Below are 21,943 nucleotides of genomic sequence, written 5' to 3'. Positions count from 1 at the left end.
CGATAATAGTCAACGGTTTTAATAACAATCAGTAATATTTATTTCGATAATAATAAAATCACTGCGATCGTTATAATATATTCCTCCAGGGTATGAGAAATATCATAACTATTTTCAATAAGGTGCAAAACATTACGTATGATGCAGCAATAATGTTGCTAAGTGAAGAAGAGATAATGAGATTTGGTTGTTGTACCAAATTTAGCCGGAATTACATATATTTCTATGTTTAGAAGTAAAATAATTATAAAAAATAAAGTTTTATTTAATACTTCTTTACGTACCAGTTGTGATAAAATTATCATTCGTAAAATGTTTAGAGCAAACGTTCAAAGAATTTTTCAATTTTCCAGTGATGCTAAAGACTTTTATCTAGAAATATCTTAAATTAATTTTTTCGATTTGACTAAACATATTTTATTTTAAAAACAACTTTTGCAGGGGAGGGAAAGAAATGAAAACTCAATTGGCTGTTGACGTAGGCTCGCGAATTACAGTTTTTGACACAACAAAATACTCTACTGTTTTTTAGTAACTGCTGTTGTTCTATTTTCTAAAGCATGTTTATGAATTACAGAATCAATTCAAGTACTCTCTTCTATAAAAAAGTGTATATTAACTATGAAAAAACGATATTAGAGAGCTGCTCCATCAATTGCCATACGTAAACACAAGTAGAAGCTTTCTACGAATTACGAGCCTTGTCACACGGTTTGCGATTTCTGCCGGTAGGGGCGAAGAAGCTAACTTTTCGGATCCCAATACGAAGCGAAATATCAGAGTTATTGGTGTTTAACGCAAAATGTTCATTGAAAAGACGGCTTATAACTTGATTAACCATTTGTGAGTAGGTAGTAAATGGAAATAATAATTGATGGAAAAGTTGAATATTTTTTCACTGAACAGAATGACTAAGCATTGTCTAAAATGCAGTGACTAAAAAATGATTTTATTCTTAACGTGCAGCTAACCGTGTTATATAAAAATTTATTATTAATAATAAATTTTTATAAATACAGCTCGTTGTGATGCTTGAAGGCGTAAGATATCTTATTAAGACTTTCCTACTAAGCAGCTGACATTGAATACCAACGATCCACGGCATTATATAATCAATGAATGCGCATACAAGCATTATTTTGCAGTACAACTACGTGTTTGTGGTTGGTGGTCTTGTTTAAAAGAAGCGCGAAGCTGGCAATGAGGATGTCGTGATCGTATATGTAGCTATAATTATAGATAAGGTACGCAAGCTACGAGCGAGTACGCTCTTGAACTGTAGCTTAAGCTATGTCAAGCATTTCATAACCTTGACGAAAAGTTGATAACATCTCTCCCACTCTCCCGGGGTTCCGAGCACTACAGATTACCACACAATTTTTGTGTGCAGTTGTCATAGGCAATGGCAGCAGATAAGGCGGATATTTGTCACGGTGCGCAAGAACGGTAGGGGAAATCGCATTGACATGCGCCAGATGCGGCAGTGCGCCGTCGTCGTCAGTGCTAAAGAGTTGCAAAGCAATCGCTCGATACGACTTCCGAAACTCAGGAAGTGTGTAAAGGCTGCTTCCTAGGAAAATTTTGCAATTCGCAACATGAACGGCAACTCCACGCCTCGAGTACTCTCCATCCAAAGCCACGTCGTCTCAGGATACGTCGGCAACAAGAGTGCTACTTTCCCTTTGCAGGTCTGTCGTCTGCGCAGCAGCACGCTGCTACTATTTGAGCTACAAGTTTTTGTTTACTTTGGCGCTGCCGAAATAGCGTTCAATGCATACTCGTACCACGGTTTTCATGACGATTTATCATCTTATCAATCGTCACGTATCATGTCAATTTAATTAATTAATTAATTAATTTTATTAAATGAAGTATTGACAAACCAAAGTTTTTTCTACAGCTGTTAGGATTTGAAGTAGACGTGATAAATTCAGTCCAGTTATCGAATCACACAGGATACAAAGTCTTCAAGGGACAAGTCTTGAATGAAGAAGATTTAAGTAAGTTTCAGAAAGATAATGACATATGTAAGTAGCTGGATAATACTTTTTATTCAGTGTACATCTAACTTTATTGGGAGATCTTGCTTACAGCAATAATTTATTGTAGAAGATTATCATAATTGAATAAAACTTTGCAGGCCAACTGGTGGATGGATTAGCAGAGAATGATTTAGATGATTATACACATTTGCTTACCGGATACTCTCGATCTGCTTCATTTCTCAGAAGAATAGCTGAGCTGGTCAAAGCTCTGAAACAAAAAAATCCAAAGTTGATTTATGGTATGTTCCTATTTTTATTTCAAAGTGATACTTTCTAAGTAAAGTAATTCATAAGAAAATGTATTTCTTCTTGTTAGTCTGTGATCCAGTTTTGGGTGATAATGGACATATGTATGTGCCTCAAGAATTAAAAGAAATTTACCAAAAAGAAATAGTTCCTCTTGCCGATATAGTTACTCCAAATCAATTTGAATTAGAGTAAGTGATATAAATAAATAATTTTTATATTCTGTTATTAATAGATATTCTAATTTTATAGACTTCTTACTGGAAAAAAAGTTGATACAGCCACTGAATTAAAAGATGCCATTTTAGGCTTGCACAAAATGGGACCAAAAATTGTTGCTGTGTCATCGTGTGATATTGGTGATAAGTTGACATCTGTTACAAGTACAACAAAAGGTCAATAGCTTTATAACATAATTGACATTCTTATATTATTGACTTTATCTATTATTACTATTTCGTGCCTCTAGATAACAAAATGATAAAAATTGAAGTGCCAAAAATACCAGCCTCATACACTGGTTCTGGAGATTTGTTTGCTGCTTTATTCCTAGCTCATTGTTACTTAACTGATAACATAAAAACATCACTTGAAAACACTATTAATTCTCTTCGCGATGTGCTTCTTAATACTTATGAACATTCTCAAGGTAGATTTATTGCATTACGAAATTTTCTAAAATATTTTTGATTTTAGTAAAATAGTAAAATAAATGAATATTTTAGGACTCGAAGATCCGAAACTTCAAAGAGCAAGGAAGATTGAACTTCGATTGATCCAGAGTAAGAAAATCATTGAAAATCCTTCCAAAAAATTGCAAGCTACGTCGTTCTAATTGCTAATACTTAACATCAAAACCGTTTTAATGAAGAGACTAATTAAACATGGGCCGTGACAATAACTTTACTCACCTTATCAGTATTTACATATAGCTTAGCTTCTTATACTGTTAATTGTTGAGGATAATTTGATAAAATACCTAGAAAATTTCATTGAAAATCAAATGCGGGCTTCATTTGATAGAACTGAAGTTTGTACGTCTTCTAAATAATGCATAAAATAACTTCCACGTAAATTTAGACAAATGGAAATAGTTTACGAGCCCCAACTCGTTTAAAAATATAATGAGAAATATATGAATGGGCATTTAAAGTGAAATTAATATCCGAAGTGTTGGTTTTTAAAAGCATTAACATTTTATAAAACGTAGTTAAATTAATATGCTTCAAGTATATATTTCGAATTCGACTTTTACTAAAATATCGATATATGTGGCAATAATTATTGAAACAGTTATCCTTCGGTATCAAGCGAAACTGCAAGTTAATTGTGTTGTTTTATGTAATTGACTAGATATCGTCTGCAATGTATGTAACTATTGAAAGTAAGCTACATACCTATAGCTTTTAATTTATGTTTGCAAATGCGCTTTTTTAAAATAAGTGTTGATCCATCCGACCAATATTTTAATGTCTTTCAAAGTGATCAGATAAAAACTGATAATAAATACAAGTACAACGTGGAGAAAATCCATAAAGAGATGTAATACTCTATATCAATCGTTATTCGTCATACTCGTTATATAAAGTATATTGAAAAAAAGAAAAAAAAAAAAAGTTGAAAAAAAACGAATTACTCGTGTGTTCTATTCTTTTTCAAATGGCCTTCACTGCCTTCAACATTGAATCATTCAGCTGTGAGCCTTGAAGCGCAGCTCTTTCCCAACGCGTGAGCGCCTACGAAACCGGAATAGAAAAAATACCGAAGCGTGTGTTGCAGCATCGGCGTCCCCCGACGACTAACGAAATCGGCCGACAGGCAAGGGCAAGCTTTCCCCCAGCGCAGACACGGGCGCTCCGACGATCGCGGATCCTCGTGGCGCGGCTTACGTAAGCGCGACTCGGTCGCTCACCCTTTTAGGCTGGCGGCGAGGGACCGGTTCTCTCCTAGAAATAAATCCCAAGGACGAGAGGGGAGCCGCCGCGAGGCTAGCAGCAGCCCTAGCATAGCAACAGGTAGTAGCCGTTCGTTAACCCGAGCGACCTTCGACAACAATGCCACGGAGCCGGAGCCGCCGCCGCCGCCGCCACCGCCGCCGCCACCGCCACCGCTGGGCTTGCTCGGCGTTCGCGCGTCCGAAAATTTCGCGCGCTCCGCGCCGTCCGCCTGAGCGAAATTGGAAGAGGAGAGCCGGTCGTTGAACCCACACTCAGCTGCAATTACATCTACATCTCGCCCTCTCGCTCGGCGCACGTGCCGCCGTTTAAAAACCTACGTTCCGCCGGCTGCCACGCTTCACCCTCCACTGCGTCACTTTGCAAGTGGCTCGCATTGTTAGCATTCTGCTTAACCAGGTCGCAACTCGTCGGCTCTCCCAACGTCGATCCGCTTATTTATAAAGGAAAAAGTTGAAGTATAGCAGTGCTGCAATCGGACAGTGATCGGGACTTACTCAATAGCAACAGATTTATTTGCACGCGCGACAGTCTAATGTCGGGCCGTGGCGATTCTTGTAATGGGAACCGATATACTGAAATTTAATGTAATTTACATTTGAATTGTTGCTATTAACGGGGCTACTGCAATTGACGCGCTGGTTCTTGGATTGCCCCGAGCGTTGCAACGGTTACCTAACAGTTTTCAACCGATGCTATAAATTGAAATGGAAAAAGCTTGAATGAGAAAATCGACGCTGGAAATGAAACGAGCGGGCGCACGGAGCCGAAAGATTTCGTTTTCGATGGTCTCCTCCGCGGTAGGCAATCGGCCAGAAGAAAAAAAGGAATTTCTGGTCGAGCCCTTCGGAGCTGCTGGGCTCCCCTTTCGCATATCTATCGCTTTACCTTGCTCGTTGACTTTCCGTTGCGCCGGCCATGAAGCGCGAGCGAGCGCGAGCAGCAGCGAGAGCGAGTTTACAAGAGGATGTGGAACGATGGCCCGAAGTAACCTCCATCGCCGCCTGCCGATCCTCATTTCTCTTCTCTCTCTCTCTCTCTCTCTTTCTCCTTCTTTCTCCTGCTGTTTCTCCGACTCTCTTGCTCTGGCCGAGAAATGGGGATGCAAAACGTCCCAAGAGGACTCGGCGGCAGAGAAAGAGTGCAATGACATCGGCGAAGCCATCGACCTCTCACCGCGCCGGCCAGCCGAAAATCTGGCCAGCCCGGGCCAAGAGTCTATTACGCGGCCTCTCGAAGAAAGTGACGACGATCCGCGAGTATTCACGCGGCGCGGCCAGATCGAGAGTCGTCCGCTTTTCTCTCTCTCTCTCTCTCTTTCTCTCTCTCTTTCTCTGGACGCCGCTCGGCAAAGTCGTCGATGGCCAAAGTTCCTGGAGCTCCGTTGGGTTTTCGGGTGGCGACGAAAGTGCTTCGCCAGCGGCCGCCTCGTTGCCGATCAAGCGTCTCCCTACGAGCCGCAGCGAACAACTTGACCCTGGGAAACGAGAAAATAAACAAGAAGAAAAAGAAAAGGCGAGAGGAAAGCCGTGGCGGCCCGTGACCGGGAAACGTAAGACTTCGGCGCGAGCTTTTCGGGGTCTAGGTCTGCGGCGGCCAATGAACTTGGCTCGATCGGCGCACTTGCACTAGCGTGCGCGCGCCAAGCCAGTTGATGCCGCGCTGGCCTACTATTGCTGCAAATATCGCCGAGGCTAAGGTGGCACGGCGCCTTTTCTAGCCACGCGCACGCACCTGCTCGCTCGGACCCCGCCGCGAGCCGCCGACGAAAGCCGAGAATGCGGCAGCTCGGGCTCGGACGTCGTCGGGCGCACGCGATCGAAAGGGAAGCTATGCAAAGTGCGCCGAGCGCCGTGCCGCGGCCGATGTACCGTTAGCGACTGTCGCGAGCGCTCGTTTTCGCGCTCGCCGGCGGCCCGTTACGGTCCGCGCCGACGCGAGGAGCGACTGCAGCCGCCGCGCCCGAGCACCGATGTCGCTGTCGATGGGCCCGCCTCGCCTCGCCCGAGGGCTCGCGCCAAGCCGAAACCGACGACGCCGCGGCCCGACCGAAAGCTGCGCGACGTCGACGCTGGCTCGCTCGCGGATCCGCGTACTCTTACTGCGCGCTCGTTCTCGAGCTCCTCGAGTTTCTCCCGGAACGAAGCGAGCCAAGGTATCAAGGTCTCGGCCGATGACCGACGCGCGTCTTCGACTTACGTCAGCGTCCTCTCCTCCGCAACCGACGCTCGCCACTCTTCGATCGCGCGTCCATTGTTCGCCACGGGATTCCTGGGGGCAGAGCCGCTTGTATCGTATTTTGGTTGAATGAACTCCGGCCGACGCGAGTCAGAAAAAAAATGAAAAAAAAAAAAAAAAAAAACGTTCCTCCTTTTGACTCCCGATTCCAATCCGCAATTTATTTCCCCTCTCGGCTCTCGAACGCGAATCGGCAGGTTCAAAGTAAAAGGATATTATTCAATTCGCTTTTATACGACTCGTTCGTGCAATTTTTTTTTTTTTTTTTTTTAATCAGCGCGAAACGTCATTCGTTACCGTTACAATGTTCGTTCGACGCGCTCGCCTCTAGCTCCGTTGCGAACGAGCTTGGCGTGTCCGATCGAAATCGGTTGCAGCGAGCAAAGACGCGACGGCTCTCGTCGGACAAAACGGCGATGTGTCTTGCAAGAAGAGTGAAGGTGTGCGCCAGAGTTCTTTAGGCCGGAGAACTCGAAAGAAAAGGAAGCCGCCGAGCACCGTTACGCGCAGGGTCTCTCGTTCGTGTCGCAATCCATTGCGCGCGCGCGTGCACTCGAGGGCCCATTCGCGCGAGCGCGCAGCCGAAAAAGTAAGAGTGTCTCTACGCCGATGGCCCGGCCGAGGAATGTCGCCCCCCGTCGCCGAGCGATCCCGAGCGCCGACGGCGCGTGAGCGTTTTCGTAGCGCGGCTAGCCAGCTGAATCGAACCAGCTCCGAGAAGTCAACGTCCCGCTATCGGCAACGAAAGTGCAGAGAATCTCTCCGGCGGCATCTCTCTCCTCGCCGACGATTTCTAGCGATCGTCGGTTTTTGCGCTTCCGCGTGCGTGCACAGCGCGATGCGTGACCTAGTACCCGTTTGGCGAACTAGGTCTCTCTCTCTCTCTCTCTCTCTCGTTCCAGTACAATTTCGAGCGTTTTTCGCGCTCCACATGTCGGTTACGTAAAATCGACAGTGCGCAACCCGATTGGCGAGCTGCCGCTGCCGCTGCCGCCGCCGAGCGACTGCACCGTTAGACGCGGATTTGTTCGCAGGGGTCGACGACTCCGATGCGGAGCGAGAGGTAAAAACGAACGCGCACGCTCCTCGCGTGACGTTTCCTTTCGTCCTCTTTCTCTCGTCGTCGTCGCGACCGCGACTGCTCCTTCTCCTTCTCCTCCGTCGTCTTCGTCCGCGGCCTTTCGCTCCCGAATGACGTGGCCGCGACCGTATCATCGAGAGTCAGCGCCGGCTTGTTGGACGTTCGGTGATTCAGATGCGTCGGCGAGGAAGCGCGAGAGCGTATTTTGTAATCGGTCGAACGCACCCACGACTCTTTCGGCCGCGAGTCCGTTCAACTTTCGTCGCAGTGCCTTTCGGGAAACGATTTTGCGCGCCTCGGCGAAGGATCGAACCAGCGAGCGCTTTTTCGCTTCGAAAGGAGAGAGGGGGAAAGAGAGAGAGAAAAAAAATGGACTTTTCGCTTTTGTCGTTTCGTCATTCCCGTATATTTCCTCCGCTTCTTAAGGTTCACTTTCGAGAAATTAACTCGAGTTACTTCACGTTACGAAGGTAACGACATTGAAACGCTCCAAGATTACCATACACTGTTGGCGTCTTTGTACAGCTTTGCGAAACACTAATATAATGGTTAGAACTAATACCGGCGATTGTATAAGCCGAATACATAACTCGTTTTGAAAAGTCAGCGTAGCCGTTAACCTTGAGCGAGCCAGGCCTTTGGCGTGCCCACGGGACGCACAGAGGCAACATTTTCGGAGGCGATATGGCGAAATACGCGGCGTTCGCGGCGGAGCGCGACCGAGCGAAAGGGTGTCGCCGATCGGAGCAGCGCAGCTGCGGCTGACGATCGGTGCTTCGGTCCGTCGTCCCGGCGGCGGTGGTTGAAACACGAGCGGCGGCGGCAAAGGGAAAGGAGGCGGCGGAGAACCGTTAGGCTCGTAGGGCTGTATGTCGCGAGGGCTCTCGGCTGGCGGCCGGCGGTGCCGCGCGAGGCGAAAAAGTAAGAGTGGCTAGAGCCGAGGAGGCCCGCGCGGACCGTTAGCCCGGCGAGCCGGCTGCTCCTGTTTGTCGCCCGGCCGGTCAGCGACCCGGGCGGCGAGCAACTTGCGTTTTTCAACTCTCTCGCCGCGGGCCGCGCGGGCCGCGCGGGCCTCCCCCTCGGGCCGGCCCCGCCGCCGAACAAGAGCGGCCGTCGACCCGCGCTCTCGGGCGCCGCGTGTGCCACTTCTGGCGCGCGAGCGCGAGAAATCGTAGGCGGCCCGCGCGAATAACGGTCGTCGCAAAAGCTGCCTGCCCCGCTCGGCACATCGGGGACAGACGCGCGCTGCGCTCCGCGCGTGTAGCCTCGATGCGCGAGAGTCTCGCCTAGGGAGGGGGGTCAAGGAACCCGCGCGTCTTACTTACGGTCCGCGCGAGCACCGCGGCGGCTTTTGTCCGCGCAGCCTCGGACCCACGGGAGCGCCCTCGGGGCCGTCGGCGACGCGCGGCGAGACGGCGGCCCGGCCCGTCGATCGTGAACTTGAACTACTCCGAGCGCCCATTGCACAACGGCTCTCGGACGTCGCAGCCCCTTGCGTAACCGAGCTCGCGTTGCGCGAAGCCGCGACCGAGCCGCGATCGAGCGAGCGAGCGAGATCGCGGGCCATTTCCCAGAGCGACCGCGGCGCGTTCCGAGGGCATTGCACCTACTTCCTGGATTATGCAGTTGCGCTCGCAACCGCTGCCGCGGCAGCAAGGTAAAGGTAAAGGCTGCGGCAAAATCGCGAGTCCCTCTCTCCTGCGGCTAAGTAGTGCAAGCGCAAGAAGAGAGTGCTGCTCCTCTCTCTCTCTCTCTCGCGCACGCGCGCGCGCTCCGCGCCAGGGTCAGTAACCAGCGCCGATGCTGCGTTCCGGCTCGCCGCGCCGAAAGCCACCTTGTTACGCAGCGCGAGGCGAGCTTGCGCGCGGGAGCTTCTGGCCCTGGCGGGTGCAAACGCGGGTGCAACGAACTCGCATCGCATGCGGGTCCGCCGCGCGACGATCGGCGCGCCTCTCGGCCCCTGCCGCCGACCGGCGGTGACTTGAACGGCCGCACGCGCGACCCGCTTGCGCCAGTCGCGAGGCGCCACCCGACAAACCCGCGCCTGCCGCGCGGCTCGCGTAGACCGGAAGACCGGCTGGCTGCGGGGAGGACCCTCTCTCGCTCGCGAACCCTCGCCTCCACGCCGGCCGCTCGCGACACCGCTTCCGGGCGAAGCGAGCGCGCGCTCCAAGTCCAGCTAATTTCCTCGAGCACCCGCACGCGCCCAAGTGGCGAGTCCTCTTTCGGCCTCCGCGTTTCCCCTGCGCGCGTACGAGGCCACCGGATCGCGCCGAGCAAGCGTCCGCTTGCAAGCGCCAGGGAGCGCGGAAGGAGCAAGGGCGCGCCTCGGCGAAGAGCCGGCAATCCCGGCGATCTCGGGAGCGCCCTTTGCGGAGGCTGCGAGCAGGAGACGAAGAAAGCGGGGTACCGCTAGGACGAAGCGAGGCGCGATAAAAGAGGCAAAGGGGAGACGGCGAGCCAGGCGAGAGAGGACTTTCGAAAGCGAAGCGGGCAGCAGAGAAGAGAGCGAGAAAAGCCGAGAAAACGTAGGTGCGCACGCGAGAGAAAGAGAGAGAGAGAGAGAGAGAGAGAGAGAGAGAGAGAGAAAGGGAAAGGGAAACGGAAAGAGAGAAGAAGCAGAGGAGCAGCAACGAGCGGGCAATCACCTCTAAGGACGAAGCGCGAAGGAGGAGAAGAGGCAGAGGCGGCGAGAGCGAGCGCGCGGAGGCTAAATCGAGCTGCGTAACGAACGAGCAGCGCGAGGAGCGCGAGAAGGGGCAGCACGCGCGCGTAGCCCGGGGTGAACGAGCCGTGGCAACGACCCCGGCGCGGCTCCCGTCCGCGAGCCACCACCTGCGAGGCGCTTGCATCCACGGGCCCCGCGCCGAGGCACCTCGGGGTTACCTGCACTTTCGGAGGTCAGTAACACCTTCGGGGCCGGCGAGTCCCGTTGCTCCCGCGAGCGAGCGAGCGAGCGACCGAGCGACCGAGCCGAGCCGAGCCGAGCCGAGCACCTAGGTGCTCACCCATAGCGAAGGAGGCGCTGCTGCCTGTTGCTGGCCATTGCTCTCTCTCTCTCTCTCTCTCTTTCTGTTCGCGCTACCTGCGCGCGAGCGAGCTCAGTACGAAGCACGCGGTCCCCGCGAAAACATCGCGCGCACGAGCAGCAGCGCGTTCAGTGCGATATGACCGATCAGGCGAACTGTGCCGTGCTGTGATACGTCGACATCGACTCTGCCTTCGTCGCTCGTCGTCCCGCTCGTCGTCCCGCTCGTCGTCCCGCTCGTCGTCCCGCTCGTCGTCCTGCTCGTCGTCGACCGGTCGAGGCCAGTGCGCGCCGGAGGATGAGGATTGCGCGACACTCGCGCTGACCGGCTGGAGCTCAATCGTCGCGGCAACAGAGAGACGGCAAGAGGGAGACAGGGTGGACGAGGAGAGCGAGAGGGGAGCTGCAATTGAGAATCGCTGGCGCGGAAGTTGCAGCGAAGGTGAGTCGTTGAGTAAGAGCGTGACTGGAGCGCGCGCGTAATCGCGCTGGCGTTGAACTTGAACTCGACGTCGGCGCTTGCATCGGACGGCCTTGCGACGATCGCTTCCTCGTTCGCGGGCCGAGCTTCGTCGCGCGCCACGGGCGCTGGCGGCCGCGCGCGGCGTGATGTAACGGAGTGCGCGCTCGAGGTCGAAAACGGACATTGACCTTGGGGCCGCCGGAGAAGCGCAGCGGCCTCGTCGGCGGGTGCGCTCCGGCGTAACGGCGCGGTCCTCGGCCCTTTTCGCGGCGCGGCGGACCGACGGCGGCCGGGTACAGTTAGCTTCCGCCAACCCTTTCGCCGGCGAGCGAGCGAGGGAGAGAAGGCCGCGCGTACCGTTCGCACTTCCGTCCCTGTCGATTTCAGCTTTTGTGCCGCTGCGCTTTTGTTCTGCCTGGTCCCCGGCGGATGTTTTCGCGTTAGGGCTCGTTCGCGGTTGGACCGATATCGTCGACGCGAGCTCGTCGCGCGCGGCCAAACGAAAAGAAAAGCGAAGGGAAAGACAGCCGGAGAGACATTTACATGTTACGACGACGAACAGAGAGGGAGAGAGAGAGAGAGAGTCGAAGCGACCGTGGAAAGAATGCTCGGAGAGCGTTGTCGGCGGGCAGGTGTGTGTACAAATGTGACATAACGGTACCTGGCTCGCGATGCCATAGGTGTGCGTGCGCGCCTGCGTATCCGATTTATTGGAGCGGTCGTTGCACCTTGGGCTCGGAGGTTCGCGCGCGCTAGAAACACGCGTCTCTCTTTCATCCGCGTTCTCTCTTTCTACGCCGCGCGCATTTCCTCTTCCACCCCCCCCCCCTCCCGTGCCGGCGCAGCTCGGCGACGATCGCACCTTCGACACACATACAGGCCTCTTCTGCCCGATCTCGGCGAAGGGCGCACCGACTCGCACTCGGGCAAAAGGGCTCCGGCTCCCCCTTCGCCCCGGCCACCTCGGCCGACGGGCGCTGGACGCAGGAGTGAACGACCGTTCTACATTGACGGAGCGCCTCCTCGCCGCGCTTCACAGTCACGGCCAGCTTCCCTCTCGCGACCTTCGACGGCCGATCCGACCGAGCTCGAGGACCTCGCGACGCGCTTGCGTGCACTCTTGGCTGCTCCCTCCATTCATCCTCGATTCTCCCCTTCGTCGGTCGAACTCATCTTCGTTTTCCTCTGCAACGCCGATTCACCCTGGATTCGGGACGAGCTCGCTCTATCGCGGCGAACGGGCCGAATCGCGGAGCCTGCCGACTTATTTGGACGCGCGCTAGAATTTTCACGATACTCGGTCAATTTTCACGATTTGAAGACGACGGCGCGGGAAAGACGCCGCAATAACGATTGCCACGGCAACGTCGAAAGTAAATGCCGGGGACGAACGAGGCAGTGCGAGGACTCTCGTTTGTTCGAGGCAGATCCAAAAGTGTGTCGGAGGTTCGGCGGCCAAACGACACGCGGGAGTAGCGATCGGCAGCTGGAAAGGAAAGCGCAAGCCAAGGCGACGAGCAGAAGAGCGATCGCGCGTCGAGGACGGCGAGCCGAGAAGAAAAATAGCACGGCGGAGCGAGACGGGGAGCTCGGTGGCGGCGAGCGCGGTGCGAAAGTGCACGCCGGCGCTGTTCTAGTGCTGGCTTGTCCCGATTTTGCGGCAGCGCGCATTTTCCTGCCATTATCCCCGCCCCGATCCGCTCGAAGCCCGCGAAGCGCGAAAAAATCGCTTTGCCGAGCGGCGCCTGCGTGCCACGTCGCCTCTTATGCGCGCGGGATCGAGATCGAGCGCGAGCGAGTCGAACGCCGCTCGCGCGCGAGCGCGTTATATAAGGTGAAAGGGGCGACATTGACATTGGCCGCGCGAGATCGATGCGGAAGTGCGCCGATCTACGAGCGCGTATTTCGTAACTTTGCGTGGTTTCCCGCTCGCCGCCTCCCCCCGAGACTCGCGCGCTTCCTCCGATTTCGCGCGATCGTGAAAGTCGAGCAGCAGCAGCAGCGGTGCCGCGTATTACAAAATAGGTTACGCCGTGAGTTCGACGACCTCGCGGCCGAGCAACTTTCATTGAATCGCGCCGGGAAATTGGGTCGCCCCAATTTCCCGCGCGCCCGAAGCTGGAAATTCGCGCGGCTCTCGGCCGCTTTATTTTGACGGCCTCTCGGCGCGTCTGGGCCCGCGGAGAGGTCATCGCTCCCCCCTCCCCTCTCTTGCCACTCTCTATTACGGGGACTAGCCAAGGTTACGGGCGACGAAGCAAAGGCCGTCATGTAGTATTCGGCGTGCGAACGCGTGTCGCGACTAATGTCCGTTGCCCTTGAAACTGACGGGCTCGACTGTCGTTTCTTGCGAAACTCGTCAAACGCTCGCTTGCTTCACTCTTAGAATCCGTCGCGGATGATCATTCGGATCCGAGGGTCACGTCGTGATTTTCCTTTTCTCGTCCCGGCGCTCGCGCGGGCCTGGCATTGAACGATGCCATTAGCGCGATAGCCGATCCGAGGCCAATTGCGAAACCGGCGGGCCTGTACTTGCGATGGCTCTTACCTGAGAAAAGCGACGCGGACTCCTTCGCGAGACTCATCGCGGGCAAACAAGTCGGCGGCACGAGCAGGCAAGAAAAAGCGAACCGCGCGACAACGAACGGAGACGTAATCCGCGAGGAGAGCGCTGGTTGAATGAACTCTCCCATGCAGATCTCCCACATCCTTATTGGCCGCGGGCGCGCTCTCCAAGAGGGTACAGTTATCCGCGCACTCGAACAATCGAAGGGCCCGAGCTAGTCGCGCGTAAGTTGGCGCGAGCGCAGAGCGAGAGAGAGAGAGAGAGAGAGAGAGAGAGAGAAACGAAGTTGCATGCACGCAGGCAGGGTCAAGCTCGTCGAGCTACTTTGCGCGCGGCCGACAAGTGGGACAATGACCGCTCGAGACCTTCTTTCGATGCTGCCGTCGAGCTTTCTTCTTTTTCCTCTTCGCCGCGATTCACTTGCATTACCCCTCCCCCTCCCTCCCGCCCCACCCAGTCGCTCACGGCAGTTTTCCTATGCGCTAGAAAAGCATTACGCGCACCGTTAGACCGCACGCGAAAAACGGGGGCAGCGCGCGGCTCTATGACGGATTGCTAGACTCGCGCGCGCGACGATAGAGAGAAAGGCGAGTTGATGCAACTGCGCTGCCAATTTCGCCGGCGCGCGTGGACGCGAGCGCGCGCCGACGTTTTCTGGTAATTGATCAAAAGTGGAACTGACGAAGTAGACTCGCCGCGCGTCCTAGAATTCCTCCCGCGAGCAGATATTTCTCCATCTGTTGCTTCCTCCCCTCTCTCCTCCTTCCACCCGAATGCCGATGCTTGTACAACACCGTCGGCTATCTTCGTCTTCCGGAACGCCGTCGAACCTTCTGGCGCTATCCCACTGGCAAACCTCTCGGGCGTTTAAACGCGAAATTCAACAGCGGAATCGAGCTTTCGTTTCGACCAGAGACTTGAGCCACGTCTTCGCCGTGAAGGTCGGGAACCAGGGCTGCGTAACCGATTTTCCAAACAACGAAAGTCATGGACATTATCAAAAAGTGAACGAGCAAACACCCGACGTCAATTATCTCTATCGGTTAGCGATAATAGTCAACCGAAAATTCATTCTCGTTCTGAGAAATGTAATCCAGAGCTCCGGGAAAACCGAATCCAATAACTGGTAAAAAATAACAGTCACTTCAGCGGAAACCCAACCAACATCTCATACGGAAAAAAAGAAAAATGCTTCTTGTCGAGTTGATTTGAATGAAGAGCCAGAAATACTCTTTCTTTTCGATCGAACGGTCTGGAAAATTGGTGACCGACGAAACGCAAAATAAAAAAAAAAAAAATGTCAGGATCGAACGAAAGTCAAAGACGGCGCTGGTCGAGCGCTCGAGCGAAAGAATGTTTCCGAAAAGTGAAGGAAGAAGAAGCGGAGTCACTTTTAATTTCGACCGACGAAAACAAAGCTGGCAAGCGTCGGTATGGGCCCGCTGGAGAGGAGGAAGGGGGAAGCAGGCCTCTCACCGAAAAAAAAACCTCGAGAGGCAGGTCAACGACACGAAGGGGCCGATCGAGGTGAATCTGGCGCGCAGGCGAGAAAAAAAAGGAAGAACCGGTGCACGTGCGCCGCACGTATGCGCGAGCGAGTGCAGCTTTTGCTCGGCGAAAGGATCAACAACCTCTGCGTATCTGGGTTAGTAGTCGCGGCCGATTCGCGTTCGCTACGCGCGGAAATTCTTCTCTCTCTCTCTCTCTCTCTCTCTCTCTCTCTCTCTCTCTCTCTCTCTCTCTCTCTCTCTCTCTCTCTCTTTCTAACGAGTCGTGTACCTCGGCACGTCGGCAAAATGCTTCTCTTTCTTTCCCTTTTCCGAGAGAGAGAGAGAGAGAGAGAGAGAGAGAGAGAGAGAGAGAGAGAGAGAGAGAGAGAGGCCGCTAGGTTTTCTCGCCGTCAGGCCGAGACCGTGACTTTGTGAAATCGAGCCTCACGCGCATCGGTGCACCCGCCAGCGCTACTTACCGGACTACAAGGTTGCAACTACGGCTGGCTGTCCGCCGATTTACGCGTGCCGCTTCGCTGATCGTTTTTTTTTTCGCCGTGCATCTTTCTCGTGAGGCGGATAATCTTCGCCCAAGGAAAGTTCCGCAAACTTGGCTTCTCGACACCCCGTCACCGCTGGCTTGCTCGCTACGTGCCCTTGCAGCTCACGAGTCGTCGTCGTGCTTGCGCCAAACGTTCCGAACTCTTGCGAGTAGTGCAGCCGAGATTAAGTAGTTCAGTCCGAGTTCGGCGCGACATCGTAATTTTGATCGACGCGCAGAGGTTATCGATTTGACGATTCGTCGCAACGATTATTCGACGATTAGTTAATCGCCAAATTTGATTGTGGAAAGAGTCTTTGTCAACCCTCAACAAGCATCGTCTAACGACTAGTAAATTTATCCGTTCGTGTTCAAATGTCGATCGATCGATCGATCGCTCCGTTCGACTCGGTGGCGATAAAGAATAGTTGATCCTTCGAGATGAAAACAAAGGACGATTTGGCACATCGAAAGGGAAGGCCAAAGCGTTCGAACAAAACAGAGGCGGAAAAGCTCGGCGCAGAGGCATCGGGCCTCAAAGCCACCCACAGCGTCACCCTCCGCAAGCGCGAAAGTTCGTCGACCCCAGAGCTTTCGCATCCTCCCGTGCAGCAGCTCCCCTCTGCCCGTCGGCGTCCGCGTCTGTGTTGGCGCGAAAAACCAGAGCGAGAGAGAGCGCGAGAGCGAGCGAGCAAGAGAAAGAGAGAGAGAGAGAGAGAGAGAGAGAGAGAGAGGAAGGCGAGCGCAGGGTGATGGCAACGGCGCGCGGCACTCCGACGGAGGCCCGGCAGAGGGGAGGCTCGTGGCGGAAAACGAGAGCTGGTCGATCGAAAGCGCAGCCCGCCGCTGGCCGTGCGCCATCTGCGCGAGTGCAGCCGGCTCGCTGGCGGCGCGCGCGCGCAGCCCGCCGCCGCCGCTCGCCGCCGCTCTCCGCCGCTCTCCGGCGCTCGCTGCGCCGCGTTGCGCTAGGTCAGGCTCCCCCTCGACGAGGCGTCCGACCGCACGTTCGGCTGCTCCACTGCGAGTGCACCCGACGGCCATGGGCCCAGCCGCCACGACGACGAGCGCCCCCGGCCCGGTCTCGCTGCGGAACCAGCCCAGCATCACGTGAGTGCAGTCCGCGGCGACGCTGCGCCAGGCGGCCGAGAGTGAGAGGGAACGGCGCGCGGGGGCGGGGGCGCGTGGACCGTGGCAGGCCCGCGATCAATGCGCGAGCGGGTTTCACTTTCGCGGGGCGCTGCAGCCCCTCGCGCGCGCGCCCGCGAGCCGCCGCGTACACACTCTCGCTTGAACCGCCGCCCGCCGCCCGCCGCCCGCCGCGCGCCGCTGACACGATTGGCCTGCTTGCGCGCACACAGCCAGCCAGCCAGCCAGCCAGCCAGCCAGCAGCCAGCCAGCCAGCAGCCAGGCAGGCGGCAGGCAGGCAGGCAGGCAGGCAGGCAGGCACGCACGCACGCACGCACGCTCGTCCCGCGGGGGCGATGAACCCGCGATCTTTCGGCGCTGCAGACACGTCGCGGCCCCCCTGCGTCGCGCCTTGCCCTAGGTCGGCCGCGCTCGCGCCTGTTGTCTATCGGCGCGAGGCCAGAGACTGTCGCGCGGCGCGCGGGCGTTGACGCTCCGCGGATAGTGAAATCGAAACCGCCAGTGTGACGTCGCGCCCGAGCGCTCGACGCCGCCTGCCCCCAGTGTCGACCCAGTCAATCAATGGTCGCGCCTCTGATCGCTGTTGCAGTGAAGCATGAAGTCCGGCGACTGGGATTACATGACGCTGCGGGAGGAGGAGTTCCAGCTGAACGTCACGTACATCGCGCCCGACACCCCGACCTCGGCCAACGAGCCCAACCGCGCCGAGGCCTCGCTGCCGAGGAACCTCGTGCTCAAGCCCTCGCAGGAGTGCAACAACGTAAGCCTCTTTGCGACGTTTGCGCGTCGGCTCTCTTTCCGATTGCCAGCCCCCTTCTCACGCTCTTCGCGTTCTTTCCTTCCAACCAAACAAACGCCAACGAAAACAGGTCTTCGGCGTCTGGAGCACGGACCGCATTCCCAAAGGCACCCGCTTCGGGCCTCTCGTCGGTAGGAAATACAAGAAGGACAATGTGCCGCTCGACACCGACAGAAAGTACTTTTGGAGGGTAACTATCGATCAGCTTCGTCCTCGAGCCAACGGCGCTCGTGCGTTTTCCGCGAGTACAGCGGCTTCCTTCCGTCCGTTCGCAGGTCTACAAGGACAACGAACTGTACCACTATATCGACGGCTTCGACGTCAGGCAGTCCAACTGGATGCGCTACGTCAATCCAGCCTATTCGTCCGACTCGCAGAACCTCATCGCTTGCCAGTACGAGGTGAGTAGCAGGCCGTGGCTCGGCCCGTCGACCGACCGCATTCGCTCACGAGCCGCACCTCCTCCCTCCTTTGCAGGAGCATATTTACTTTTACACCATCAAGGAGATCGACGCCAACCAGGAGCTGCTGGTATGGTACTGCCGGGAGTTTGCCGAGAGGCTCAACCATCCGGTCACGGGCGAGCAGATGCTGCAGAAGATCCGTAAGTATCTGGCCTGCAAAAGACGAGACAACGAAATGGCATTAGCTTGCGATCGAAAATCGAAAATTCTCGTCGGGAAAACGCGAGGCGCGGATCGGCTGCCCGGAATCTCGGAATCGCCAGCGATCTTTAGTTCGCAATTGGGCTCGCAGGGCAGCAAGTGCAACAGACGGCGCACCCGGCGGACATAGCGCCGGCGCTCGAAGCGGCCGCGACGCTCAAGGACTCTGTGATATACGAGAGGCGCGCCCAGCTCACGCCGACGGACGGCAGCGTGAGGTCGGACGAGGGCTACCACTCGAACGGCTACCACGACGAGATCCTGACGCCGCCCGAGGACACCAGCGAGTCCGACTCGGACTGCAACTACGTGCTCGACTGCTCGATCAACTCGAAGGTGGTCTCGTCGAGGGGCGCCGCGACCGTGGCGGCCGCGGCCGCCGACACCAGCCAGCCGGCCGTCGCGCCTGCCGCGCCTGCCGCGCCCGCCGCCCCCGCCGCCGTCGCCGCCGTCGCCTCGTCCTCGCCGGCCGAGAGCGCCGTGGCGAAGAACGACTACCGCAAGCTCAAGTTCAAGATGCAGGGCTACGCGCGCTTCCAGTGCTCCAAGGAGCTCGCCGCGAGGAAGCGCGAGGCGGCCGAGCCGCCGGCCGGGTGCGCGAGCCCCGAGCGCAGGCCGGCCAGCACGGTCATCCTCAGCCCGTGCACGCCGACGAGCAGCGCGCCGGCCGCCACGGCCTCGAGCACGACGCCCGACGAGGCCGAGCGCGCCCGGGCTTACTACGAGCCGGAGGCGCGCCCCGGCAGCCGCAGCCCCATGTCCACGACGTGCAGCCCGCCCGCGCCGTCCGCCAGGCCCTACGCCCTCGGCAGCGCCAGCAGCTCGTCCATCCTCGAGAACATCCTGCTGCGCAGCTCGAGCACCGACAGCAACAACAACCACCACCACCACCACCACCACCACCACCACCACCAGCACCACCACCAGCAGCACCACCAGCAGCACCACCAGCAGCACCAGCAGCACCACGGCGCGCACGGCCACGGGCCACCGCAGCCGCAGCCGCCGCCACCGCCGCCGCCGCCGCCGCAGCAGCAGCCGGCGCACAGCCTGGGCCCGGCCGACTCGGCCGCGCCCTCGCCCTCCAGCCCCACGGAGATGGCCTACTCGTACAAGAAGTCGCACCGCTACCAGAACATCCTGCCCTGCAGCCCCGACTCGAGCTCGGGGCTGGCGCTGCAGCCGGAGCCGAGCAGCAGCGGCCTGCGCTCGCCCGGCCTGCTGGCCAGCCCGCCGGCGCAGCAGCAGGCCTGCAGCAGCAGCGGCGCCGCCCCGGGCGGCTGCGCCTCCGCGCCGGGCTCGCCGCGGCGGCGCGCGCCGCGCAGCCCCTCGCCCGCGCTGCTCGCCGCCGCCTCGACCATCGTCTACTCGGGCGGCGCGCAGGTGGACTCGAGCTACCTGGCGCAGCCGGCGCAGCTCTCGCCCTCGTACGGCGGCTACCTGTACGGGCCGGGGCCGGGCGCGCAGCCGGCCGCGCCGCCGGGCTGCTACTCGCCGCCGGCGGCGCAGCTCTACGCGCAGGAGCAGCGCCCGAGCAGCAGCCAGCAGCTGCCCTCGAGCAGCAGCTCGCAGGCGGAGGGCGCGGGGCTGCTGGGCCTGCAGCTGGGCGCGCAGCCGGGCGGCCTGGGGCCGCGCTTCTCGCCCGCGGGCTCGATGAGCCCCGACGAGCGCTGCTCGCAGAGCGGCTCGCTCAGCCCCAGCAGCCAGGCGGGCGGCGGCTCGCGCGGCTACCGCTCGCTGCCCTACCCGCTCAAGAAGAAGGACGGCAAGATGCACTACGAGTGCAACGTCTGCTGCAAGACCTTCGGCCAGCTGTCCAACCTCAAGGTGCACCTGCGCACGCACTCGGGCGAGCGCCCCTTCAAGTGCAACGTCTGCACCAAGAGCTTCACGCAGCTGGCGCACCTGCAGAAGCACCACCTCGTGCACACGGGTAAGTCGCGCCGACCGCGAGTCCGACGCCCGAGTCCGACGCCCGAGTCCGCCGGCTGACCGCCGCCCCTCTGGCCCGCAGGCGAGAAGCCCCACCAGTGCGAGATCTGCAAGAAGCGCTTCAGCTCCACGTCCAACCTCAAGACGCACCTGCGCCTGCACTCCGGCCAGAAGCCCTACGCCTGCGACCTGTGCACCGCCAAGTTCACGCAGTTCGTGCACCTCAAGCTGCACAAGCGGCTGCACACCAACGAGCGGCCCTACACCTGCCAGGTCTGCGACAAGAAGTACATCAGCGCCAGCGGGCTGCGCACCCACTGGAAGACCACCAGCTGCCGGCCCAACAACATCGAGGACGAGCTCGCGCTGGCCAGCGCCGTGGGCTCGCCCGGCGCCTACTACGAATACGTGCCCGAGATGAGCGTCGGTAAGTGCTGGCTCGGGGGCCCCGCGACCGGGGGCCGCTCGCCCGCAGCGCCTGACCTCTCGCCCTTGCAGGGAGCGTGCCCACCTCGCTGCACAACCTCGACAACTCGGTCGGCCGGCCGAGCGTCATAGAGACCTCGCAGCCGCACATCATCGAGTGCACCTAAGGCCGCTCCTGGCCCGAGCCCTTCTCCGGTACGAGCGAACGAGGCGGGCGGGAGGAGTTCAGCCGCCGAGTCGCACAAGCCTCTGCGCGCTCGGCCAGCGAGAAGCTAAATCATACACTTGTCGGCTACGTATGTCGACGCGACTGCAAACTATGCGAGACCTGTACCTGTAAATACTAACATTACTATTAATTAATCGGTAACCTAAAGATTAATGCTCTAATTTATAGAACGACGAGGAGTAGAGTACACACGCACGCGCGCGCGCGCATACACACACACACAGACACACACGCGCGCGATACCGTTGAGGTGTCGAGGGAAAGATAGTGGAGCGACCCCTCGTCGACTGCGAGTGCTGCGTTCGCTACCTTCGAAGCGACCGGATCCTTGTCGTAGTGCTCTAAGGATAGCTGCGTTTTTCTCTGTCGCGATCCATTCGTTTTTTACGAATTAGTTTTTAGCCGTCGCCCGTTCGAAACGACGATTTTGTTATGCGCGGTCGAGTGCGCCTGTCTCGGTCTAGGTTGTGTACCTCGTTCACCGAGCTAGTCCGCGCGCCTCGGCGCACCGCTCCGGACTCCTCGACTGGCTATCGCCTTTGCCAAGGATCGGCTCGCGAACGCGCGGACTAGCTCGGCTTCTTCGAAATTACTCGCTCGTCAATTCAAATTCATCGGAAATTTCGCCCGATGGTACGTGTGATCGAACGCTCCAGTTGTCCCATTGGCTTTTTATTTGTCGCGATCGCGAATCGAGCGGTCGCACGCGCGTCGGGTTTGCGCGACGAAAATCGCAAAACTAAAAGTAATGTACCCAGTATTCGTACTTAATTCGTCTATAAGTTCGTATTTTTTTTTATATTTGCGTCTGAGGGGAGAACAAAAATTGGTTTTATTTCGTCACGTTTCGGAGCGACGCTCGAACCCTTCTCTATCGAAACCCATTCGGCTTGTCGTTCACAAGCCTTCATCCGAACAGTCGCGCCTTGCTCCGAAACGTCGTATAAAACTCGTTAACAAGATGACATGCGTCTGTTATCTCTTACTTCCAATCTCGACTGTGTAGTCTCTAAATGTGTGAATCCAAATGATAATTTTCAGCGAGATCGCTTCGAACGTAGCCCAGCATGCTAATCAAGAGAGAGAGAGAGAG

The 21,943-nt window shown here is 56.5% G+C and overlaps 2 protein-coding genes and 1 long non-coding RNA gene across 5 annotated transcripts; 2 read left to right on the top strand and 1 right to left on the bottom strand.

Annotated features, from left to right (window-relative positions):
* The first annotated feature begins 1,154 nt into the window (after positions 1-1,154).
* LOC131669171 (pyridoxal kinase) lies at positions 1,155-5,128 on the top strand. The gene is made up of 7 exons (XM_058943879.1): positions 1,155-1,688; positions 1,901-2,000; positions 2,141-2,284; positions 2,362-2,482; positions 2,544-2,686; positions 2,761-2,940; positions 3,017-5,128. Exons 1-7 carry the CDS (start codon positions 1,596-1,598, stop codon positions 3,124-3,126), a joined length of 891 nt encoding a protein of 296 aa, XP_058799862.1. The 5' UTR covers positions 1,155-1,595; the 3' UTR covers positions 3,127-5,128.
* On the bottom strand, positions 2,125-20,243 carry LOC131669172 (uncharacterized). Its single transcript, XR_009302348.1, has 5 exons — positions 20,169-20,243; positions 18,088-18,215; positions 5,135-5,723; positions 2,553-2,665; positions 2,125-2,253 (listed from the first exon to the last, which is right to left on the bottom strand). It is a non-coding gene; the product is annotated as an uncharacterized LOC131669172 (long non-coding RNA).
* On the top strand, positions 10,571-21,872 carry LOC131669169 (PR domain zinc finger protein 1-like). Of its 3 annotated transcripts, XM_058943876.1 has the most exons (8): positions 16,223-16,760; positions 17,389-17,559; positions 17,669-17,788; positions 17,874-17,999; positions 18,076-18,202; positions 18,355-20,196; positions 20,278-20,622; positions 20,694-20,929. In XM_058943876.1, exons 2-8 carry the CDS (start codon positions 17,395-17,397, stop codon positions 20,786-20,788), a joined length of 2,820 nt encoding a protein of 939 aa, XP_058799859.1. In that variant the 5' UTR covers positions 16,223-16,760; positions 17,389-17,394; the 3' UTR covers positions 20,789-20,929. The 3 variants fall into 3 exon arrangements, with proteins under 3 accessions (XP_058799858.1, XP_058799859.1, XP_058799857.1); XM_058943875.1 differs by lacking the exon at positions 16,223-16,760 and adding an exon at positions 10,571-11,035 and having other exon boundaries at positions 17,874-18,202; positions 20,694-21,872; XM_058943874.1 differs by lacking the exon at positions 16,223-16,760 and having other exon boundaries at positions 16,930-17,559; positions 17,874-18,202; positions 20,694-21,872.
* Positions 21,873-21,943: the final 71 nt, after the last annotated feature.

Source organism: Phymastichus coffea, unplaced genomic scaffold (genome assembly GCF_024137745.1).
Source record: "Phymastichus coffea isolate CEN01 unplaced genomic scaffold, Cenicafe_Pcof_1.1 PCOF00087, whole genome shotgun sequence".
Lineage (NCBI taxonomy): Eukaryota > Metazoa > Arthropoda > Insecta > Hymenoptera > Eulophidae > Phymastichus > Phymastichus coffea.
Note: the sequence above shows the minus strand (reverse complement) of the source record. Positions and strands in the feature narration are given on the sequence as shown.

Bases quoted from the DNA above. Each gene is read 5' to 3' on its own strand.
- LOC131669171 (XM_058943879.1), top strand. From the start codon at position 1,596: ATGAACGGCAACTCCACGCCTCGAGTACTCTCCATCCAAAGCCACGTC. The intron at 1,689-1,900 runs GTCTGTCGTCTG...TTTTTTCTACAG, and splicing joins GTGCTACTTTCCCTTTGCAG to CTGTTAGGATTTGAAGTAGA. The intron at 2,687-2,760 runs GTCAATAGCTTT...TCGTGCCTCTAG, and splicing joins TGTTACAAGTACAACAAAAG to ATAACAAAATGATAAAAATT.
- LOC131669169 (XM_058943875.1), top strand. From the start codon at position 17,395: ATGAAGTCCGGCGACTGGGATTACATGACGCTGCGGGAGGAGGAGTTC. The intron at 20,197-20,277 runs GTAAGTCGCGCC...TCTGGCCCGCAG, and splicing joins GCACCACCTCGTGCACACGG to GCGAGAAGCCCCACCAGTGC. The intron at 20,623-20,693 runs GTAAGTGCTGGC...TCGCCCTTGCAG, and splicing joins CGTGCCCGAGATGAGCGTCG to GGAGCGTGCCCACCTCGCTG.